The 9,055-nt window shown below is 54.6% G+C and overlaps 1 protein-coding gene across 1 annotated transcript in view; it reads right to left on the reverse strand.

Moving 5' to 3' along the window:
• Nucleotides 1–6,438, reverse strand: part of LOC116827820 (tubulin alpha chain-like) — a 9,698-nt gene extending 3,260 nt beyond the window's left edge. The window contains exons 1-4 of the mRNA XM_075061242.1: nt 6,400–6,438; nt 4,073–4,295; nt 3,804–3,952; nt 3–434 (exon numbers count right to left, since the gene is read on the reverse strand). Of these exons, the coding sequence (XP_074917343.1) occupies nt 3–434; nt 3,804–3,952; nt 4,073–4,295; nt 6,400–6,402 (807 nt within the window). The 5' untranslated portion in view covers nt 6,403–6,438. The remainder of the gene's footprint in view (nt 1–2; nt 435–3,803; nt 3,953–4,072; nt 4,296–6,399) is intronic.
• Between the last annotated feature and the right edge of the window lie 2,617 nt (nt 6,439–9,055).

Consider the following 9,055-nt stretch of genomic DNA (forward strand, 5'->3'; position numbering starts at 1 on the left):
GCCAGAGGGAAATGGATACGGGGATAGGGCACCAAGTTGGTCTGGAACTCTGTCAGATCTACATTCAGGGCACCATCAAATCGGAGGGAGGCGGTGATGGAGGACACGATCTGGCTAATAAGGCGGTTCAGGTTGGTGTAGGTGGGGCGCTCGATGTCCAGGTTCCTGCGGCAGATGTCATAGATGGCCTCGTTGTCTACCATGAAGGCACAGTCTGAGTGCTCTAGGGTGGTGTGGGTGGTCAGGATGGAGTTGTAGGGCTCCACCACTGCGGTGGAGACCTGAGGCGCGGGGTAGATGGAGAACTCCAGCTTGGACTTCTTGCCATAGTCAACGGACAGACGCTCCATCAGCAGGGAGGTAAACCCAGAACCAGTGCCACCTCCAAAGCTGTGGAAGACCAGGAAGCCCTGGAGACCTGTGCACTGATCGGCCTAGAAAAAAGTGGAAAGAAAAGCAAGAGGAATTTAGTATAAGTTGTGGTACAAATACATGCTACCTAGAATGTGAGACAGAGTCTTCCATCCCACACCACTGACAGTTTTCTTCCACTGAAGAGGAGATGTCCGAATGTAGGGCTTGAGCCTAGAGACAAAGTGTCCACTTCCTTCACCCCCAGCACAGTTTAAATCTGTGCTGCAGGACAGGCTCTAGTTAGTCCCCAGTCAGTTAAATGCACGACATGTCTGTCCCTTTTATGCCGGGGGCAGAAAGCTCCTGACAGACCGGCTTTGGTGAGAGTTCCCCCTAATATGGATCCATCACACTTACTGAACTGTCAATCGTTCCTCCCTAGATGGAGCCGTATCATAAAAGACTGACAGGGATCCCACTATGCCTCTGTTCAGACCCCCCACATCCCAGATTTGCAGTATCAGAGGCCATATTGCCCCTCTTTGGTGGCACCTCCCAGGTGGAAATTCCCACCCCATAGAAAGCTCACCCTAAGACATGGTGGAAGACAAAGCTACTCCCTCCAATTCCATAAGATGCCTCCTTTTACATACCAGGGAAGATTTGTCTGAGTAATGCCCAGTGCCCAGCTGCTAGAGGGGAGCCAGCAAATTCCATTCTCCAGAAAGGAGGAAGAGGCTGAAGTATAATTAGTGAGCCTGTGGAGTTAGACATGTGCAATAGACTCCCTCAGCCACACATTGTTCAAAGCCCTTTCCAGGGCAGCATCATTAGCTGTCACCCAGCTCCTTTACAGGAGAGACAAGGTCTTTCAAGCAGATCAGATACCCTAGAAAGGGGGATCAAGCTCTCTAAATGCAAGCATCACCCAGGGTCACCAGTTCTCCTTCCATTAGACATACAGGTGCAAGGACAGCAGGCAGACCCCTTTTGAGGGGGCCAGATTCCAGTTGTATAGGTAAAGGACTTGTGTCAATGGGAGATTTGCAGAGACCAAGGGTAGCACGTTTCTTGTATGCAGTAATTGGGATTCTAGTTATTTGCTCAGTATTCACTGCACTCTGAACATCAGTGGGGAGGATGTGCTCTGTTTAGGGCTGCTGATTTCCCCATCCTAAATTACCTCTCCTCCGCCCTCTCCTCGCCTGCACCAGCTCCCTGCCTGGGTCACTCCCATGCCATGCCCTAGCCTAACAAAATGCTCAAGAATGCAGCGTAGTTGACAGGTAAAATGTTACTGTTAAGTAGGAGAGCACTTCAACCTCCCTGGCCACACTATAGCAGACCTTAAGGTGGCCATCCTGCAGCAAAAAAACTCCAGGACCAGACTTCAAAGAGAAACTGCTGAGCTTCAGTTCATTTGCAAATTTGACACCATCAGCTCTGGACTAAACAAAGACTGTGAATGGCTTGCCAATTACAGAACAGTTTCTCCTCCCTTGGTTTTCACACCTACTGCTAGAACAGGCCCCATCCTCCCTGATGAACTAACCTCGTTATCTCTAGCTTGCTTGCTAGCATATATATAAGTTTCCCTGGAAATTTCCACTACCTGCATCTGACGAAGTGGGTATTCACCCACGAAAGCTCACGCTCCAAAACGTCTGTAGTCTATAAGGTGCACAGATTCTCTGCTGCTTTTCTGTTAAGTTGAGTACCACCCAGTGAGAGGTGGTAGAAGCATCTGTGTTGTGGGAGGAGGAGTTTTCACGTCTCAGAACTGCCATTCCAGCTGTCTGCAGACATATAGGCAGGCACTGCCTTGCATTGGTTTACAGTCCCATATGTGGAAGGTCAACTTTACAGCCATGAGGATTGGAACATTATTCTAATAAAAGAATTCTACAGCTCATGAGAAGTCAAATACACAAGTGGCCCTAGAATCAGACATCCTGAGCTCAAAGGTGCAGGTGTCCACTGGTGACATTCCTTCAGAGCCACGCCCAGCTTGACTAATACAGATCTCTAACACAACCAGAAAGAAGAACCAGCTGCTGGATGACAAGTGCGGGTCTCTAGACTCTTCTGGTATGGCAGCTGTTCCCACAAGTGTAACCAGAGGGAGGAATACTACAGATTGAAGATTTCTCGCTTCCCCACCACACACCAATAAAGACACTGAACGAAACCCCTCAGATGAGCAGTATTTACCAGCTTGCGGATCCTGTCAGAACCAGGTCGATGATTTCTTTCAATGGTGTAGTGCCCACGGGCATAGTTGTTGGCAGCATTCCTTGCCGTGATGAGCTGCTCGGGATGGAAGAGCTGGCGTAGGTCCAGTGCGCACTTCATCTGGGGAGAGGAAAGAGAGAGTTTGTCTCCTGCCGCCCATGCACAGCAGCTGTCTGCTATAGGCACATGAGTTTACAGGGGAGCCCAGAAAACAGTTAGATGCTTCGCATACTCACCTATGACCGTTGCTCCAAGTCCACAAAGACGGCTCTGGGACATGTTTGCCAGCGCCCGTCTCACTGAAGAAGGTGTTGAAGAGTCGTCTCCTCACCAATGGTCTTGTCACTGGGCATCTGGCCATCAGGCTGGATCCCATGTTCCAGGCAGTAGAGCTCCAGCAGGCTTGCGATCTGGACACCAGCCTGGCCCCACGTGGATAGAGATGCACTCACGCTGTGGAAAGAAAGGAAGGAACCAGTTAGTGACATGACTGCATTATAATCAGTGTCTACATGTCCCTGAACCATTGCTCAAGTTCCTCATTGCTCTGGGTCAGACCATGCCCTTTGGAACAAGGCCTCCTCTCGCTGTATTAAAGGGGCAGCATACATCTGTGTGCACAAGGGAACAGGGTGATGTGGCATGGACAGGCATGGCACTGCACTGCGAATGAGGGGATCGTTCCCCCAATTGCAAGCTCTGTGCCCTGTTTCCCCAGTCACCAGGCAGGAATAGTATTGTTTATTCACCTTCAATGTCTATAGATCATACCCACACTCACACCCAAAACCCTCCATCAGGGAGATCCGAGACAGGACAGTCACCGTACCAAAGGGCACATCTACACTAGACAAGAGGCAAAGCTCTTTACACACCCGGTGACACCTTACACTCAGCTGGGAATGCAGAGATGCCTTTTCACCACCGCTTTCCAGGGTGTGCTCCTAACACGGCCACCTGCTCCAGCACGGCCAGGTACCTCCCACATGGACTGGGTCTGGCACCAATGCAAGTCACATTCCTCCCTTCGCCAGCACACTCACTGCACTCCATTGTCCTAGGAGCTCAGCTCCCCCACCCTGCTGCTGAAAAGGGGAGATGGGTTTGCTAGGGAACCGATTCCGGCAGAACAGGGGTTGGCACAAACACGTGTCAGCACCATAATCCTGCCAGGACTGGTGCCACAGATTGGCCTTGCTGGCAAGATACTAACTCACCAGCTTGCGGATCCTGTCGAGAACCAGGTCGATGATTTCTTTCCCAATGGTGTAGTGCCCACGAGCATAGTTGTTGGCAGCATCTTCCTTGCCGGTGATGAGCTGCTCGGGATGGAAGAGCTGGCGGTAGGTCCCAGTGCGCACTTCATCTGGGGAGAGGAAAGGCAGAGAGTTTGTCTCCCTGCCGCCCATGCACAGCAGCTGTCTACTATAGGCACATGAGTTTACAGGGGAGCCCAGAAAACAGTTAGATGGCTTCGCATACTCACCTATGACCGTTGGCTCCAAGTCCACAAAGACGGCTCTGGGGACATGTTTGCCAGCGCCCGTCTCACTGAAGAAGGTGTTGAAGGAGTCGTCTCCTCCACCAATGGTCTTGTCACTGGGCATCTGGCCATCAGGCTGGATCCCATGTTCCAGGCAGTAGAGCTCCCAGCAGGCATTGCCGATCTGGACACCAGCCTGGCCCACGTGGATAGAGATGCACTCACGCTGTGGAAAGAAAGGAAGGGAACCAGTTAGTGACATGACTGCATTATAATCAGTGTCTACAGTGTCCCTGAACCATTGCTCCCAAGTTCCTCATTGCTCTGGGTCAGACCATGCCCTTTGGAACAAAGGCCTCCTCTCGCTGTATTAAAAGGGCAGCATACATCTGTGTGACACAAGGGAACAGGGTGATGTGGCCAATGGACAGGCATGGCACTGCACTGCGAATGAGGGGATCAGTTCCCCCAATTGCAAGCTCTGTGCCCTGTTTTCCCCAGTCACCAGGCAGGAATAGTATTGTTTATTCACCTTCAATGTCTATAGATCATAATATCAGGGCCTTTGGTCCAATCTCTAGTAGCAAACCCTCAGTGCTTCAGGAGATCTTTTGAGTCACAGCATGGCCTCTGAATTTCTGGGTTCATGACGGAGTAAGTTTTGGATCTGTAGTTACCAAACTAATCTCTGGTCAGATTTCCTGCACCTCAGAACAGATTTCCTATGACACACATTGGGATTGGATTACCATTTTGCATCCAGATTCTGGTCTGCATGTGCCCACTTTCCCTCCCCGCACCTACCCCTCCATCGGCTTAGGAGGGAATCTTTATTTAGCCAAATAAAGAATTCTACATCTCATGTCATGATCACATTTCTCAAGGCACAGGAAGAATAGTCTTAGAGGAGAAGGAGGAAATATGCAATGGAGTTTTCCACCCTGTGGTCTAGTTAAAAAAAAGTTATAAATGAATGAACAATTCAGCATAAAGCAGCAACTGCACTGTTTCCAGCCAGCCTCTGAGTGGTTTACCAGCAATCACACCACTTGCAAGCCATCAGCTGTCTTCCCCACTCTCAAAAATAACTGATGCAGTCAGCTTCTGCATCTGCAAAGCGGAAAGGTCTAAGCATATTGTTCCTCTCCTGACATACCCATTTACTCTCTGCAGGAACATCTGCCACCAGTAACCACTCATAGGATTACCTAGGCCTAGATCTAGATTTAGCCCAGATCTCTCCCTCTTACAATCCACTTACATTCCTAAAGCACACGCCTCACCCTTCCTAAACACACCACCTGCTCCAACACATTTCTATCCGCCTCTGCAAAGAACCAGCAGGGACAGATAGCACTTGTGTCAGAGGCGACTAAATCTTTTGGAGTTTAGCAAATCTAAGACAAGGGAATTGCAGCTTTTGGAGCATCCAATAAGACCCCCAAATGCACCACTTACATTTCCTCTGGAAAATACACAAACACAGTGGCCATTTCTCTTTAGCAAACATTTTAAATAGCTGCAGCAAGAGGGGTTTATCTTAGCAAGAGATGCAAGGAAGAGCCATTCCTGTAACCCCGCCCATCAACGCCACACTTGGTCCCAGGAACACTGGGTGCTTTCGAGCCACGCACTGGCTTTTCTGGACAATCACATGCTTACCCAGCCTTGAGGGGGTTTTGGTTTTCCCCCCAAGGAGCCACACAGGGCTTGATGCGGGGCATGCAGAGGGAGACGCTGCAGCTCCTGCAGCGGGGTCTGGGCGGGAATTAGGGCAGCACCAGTTTGCGGTGGGGCGGTATTTGCAATGCGAAGTGTGCAGGGGGAAACGCTGCAGCTCCTGCAGCGGGGTGTGGGCGGGAATTAGGGCAGCACCAGGTGGGGGGGCGGTATTTGCAATGCGGAGTGTGCAGGGGGAGACGTGCAGAGGGGTCTGGACAGGGATTGGGGCAGCACCCGGGGGGGGGGGTATTTGCAATGCGGAGGGTGCAGGGGCTGGGTTGCATTCCTAGGCTGGGGAGTTTGCAGGGGGGGGGTTATACAGCACGTGCCAGGGAACAGCTGCTGCGGGGCGGGGAGCCACACACGTGCAGACACGACTCAACACGTGGCCTTTTCAACCTCCACCCCCCCACCCCGCTTTGCGGAGAAGGGGTGCGCGCGCACCCGGCCGTTGCAGCCGCCGCCACGCGCCCGAGCCCTTGCCCGCGCGCGGGAAATGTAACGGCCGGAGGGAGGCGCCAATGGGGGCCGGCTGGCGCGCGCGTCCTCCCCTCAGGGTTTGGCGCCAACGCAGCCCCCTGCCCCTCCCCCACACAGCCCCCACTCACCATGCTGCGGGGCGGGCGGGGACGTTACTTCTCCCGACAAGCGAAGAGTCGCTGGAAGTAACCGAGTGAAGCGGGCGGGCGCCGGCGGCAGCTTTTCTACCCCTGTCCCCGGGGAGGCGGGGCCCGGCCGCTTGCGTCAGCCCGGAGCCCGGCCGCCATTGGCGGGCGGGCCCGTCCGTCTGTGAGCTCACAATGCGGGGGCTGCTGTGGGGGGCCCCCCACCGAACCCCCGCAGCCGGCCCCTCCCCCGACCCGCCCCGCGACCCCCAGGGACACCCCGCCGCAGCCCCAGAGCTGGGGTACCCCGGTGCCCCCAAAGGCGGACAGCCCCTACGAGGGGAACACACGGGCCGGTGGGGGCGCTTGCCCAGCGGGGGGGCTGGTGCCTGGTGCTGTACAAACCAGCGGCTCAGCCTGGCTCCTCCGCAGCCCCCCGAAACCTTCGCTGCGGCCCCCCGGGGGCCCCACTGTCCTGGGGTCACGGTGGCGGGTCACAGACCCCGCTGCAGAGCGGCCGCGCGCTGGAAACCCGCCTGTCAAACCAAGGCCCCTCTCAGTACAGGCCAGGCGGGCTGGGTTTTAACCAGCTCCCCCCAAGCCAGACACGTGCTGCTGGCCCCAGCTGCCAGGGGCTTCTCTGCACATTTGGCTTCCAAATAACTGGGATAGTTTCAGGCTGAGCGGCAGCTGAGGCACTCGCCCCAGCCCCTCGCCCCCAACCCGCAGATGCCAGCTTAGATTGGGCGCCAGCGGAGAAAAATGCAACTTTGCAAGCGACTGTCAAGCGCCCAGACGGAAAATTGCAGCTGCTGCATTAGGAAGGGCTTTGCGAGGCCTGCATGTGAGCTCCGCCAGCCGGGCGGCACAGCCAGCCTTTGTCTCGGCTTTAAAATCAAACCAGTAAAACTGCATCGTCATGCGCGGAGGATGAGGCTGGCAGAAGAAGAGGAAGGGCAGCCAGCTCTGGTTCCCGGATGCCATCAATAATGGAGCAGGCTGCAGACTCGTGTGCGGGGTGGGGGAGCTGGGCCAGGCCGCCTGACTGGGACTGCGGCTCCAGGCTGCAGAGGAAAAATGCGGCAGCAGAGACAGGAATGGCTCTGCCTGGCTCCCATGGGCAGGGCGGGGGAGCAGAAATGCGCCAGAGGGGAGCAGGGGGCTGAGCTGAGTCTGGGCTCACACCCAGGTTACTCCTGGAGAAGAACTCCAGCCTCCAGGAGCCAGAGGGGAAGCAGTCCCAGGGGAGAGAGAAAGGGGAAACAGTGCTTCTCCAAACGCCCTCCTTGCCAGCCCAGGCACACGCCACAGCAGCACCCACTGCCCGCTGGACACCCGCTGCAGCACTGACCCCCACACACCCCAGTCACCCTTTGGCAAGCGCACACTGGGAAGCAGCATACCCCTCCGGCCAGGGACACCCCTTGCAAACACCTTCCTGCAAACACTGGACCCCTCAGTATTTAACATAGCCTTTCAATCTCCAGTCTCCTTCCTCCTGCTGTCCACGTGTCTGACCCCCTGTGCAGAGCTCCCCTCTAGCCTCTGTGGCACGCAGAGGAGTCTAGCTGCCTTCCCCCGTCTCTCCCTTTGGGGAGTTGTGGCCCCAGCATGGGCGGTTTGTTGTTCACTCTGGGCAAGAACCACGTACAGAACAGCAGCGGCCTGGACTAGCTGTGTTGCCTGGATTCCCATTTCCTTAGGCAAAGTGGAGGCAGCAGGAATGGAGGACTCCTCTTCCCCGCCCTTGCAGAGGCCAAAGGGCAGGGAGAGGGTGCAGGGCTCTCACCCTTTGTAGCCCCCCAACGTGGGAGGGGGAGTCTATAGGCACCAATAATAACCTGGTTTTAAAAACGGGCCACAACGGTCTAGTTTCTTTATTCCCAAACCTGGGCTTCTCTGGGACCTGCCTGCCACTGGGAGGTGTGATTGACCGGTGACAGAGCCTGGGTTTGACCTGACATGGCTGTCCCTGAAGGCAGGGCAGGAGCACTGGGGGATGATGGGGGATGGTCCAGTCCAACCAGAGCAGCAATCATGCTGATATTTATTTGCACTTCAGTGGTGCAGAGTGATAATAGCAGTGAAAACCCCTGTGCACTATTGTGAGCCTTTGGCATGTGGATACAGGGTGTGTTGCAAACAGGACAGGTAACTGCAGTGCCAAATTCCTGTAAGACACGTAAGGTTTAGGGGGAGGGATCCAGCAGGGCAGGCCTGGGCATTGGATGATGGTTGCGATGCAGGCCTTTTAAAAAGCTGCAAGGCAAAGCTGCAGGCTGCTGTTGGTTCAGAGCCTGTTGCCTATCTCCCCCACCTGGATAGGCCCCCTCCTCAAAGCACACACAAGGGAACCAAACTGCAGCAGGTGGGCCTTGCTCTGTCTTGCAGATGTGCCCAACAGATGTAAAAAGCACCCTGCTCGTGTTCATCAGGGCCACACTCACCTAGAAAACAGTCTGGGAGGGTGAGGGCTACCAGTCTCTGCTTTCCTGGCACAACCATTTTTTCTCAGAAGGCCCACGAACACAACCTGAAACCCAGGGAGAAGGGGCTTGTTGCAGAGCATTCATCTCAGCCTGTCACTTTATCTCATGAACTTGGACTGGGGGCTTGTTCTGTATTGTCCCCATTTTAATCCCTTGCCCTGGAGGCCGCA

This window comes from Chelonoidis abingdonii, chromosome 26 (genome assembly GCF_003597395.2).
Source record: "Chelonoidis abingdonii isolate Lonesome George chromosome 26, CheloAbing_2.0, whole genome shotgun sequence".
Classification (NCBI taxonomy): domain Eukaryota; kingdom Metazoa; phylum Chordata; order Testudines; family Testudinidae; genus Chelonoidis; species Chelonoidis abingdonii.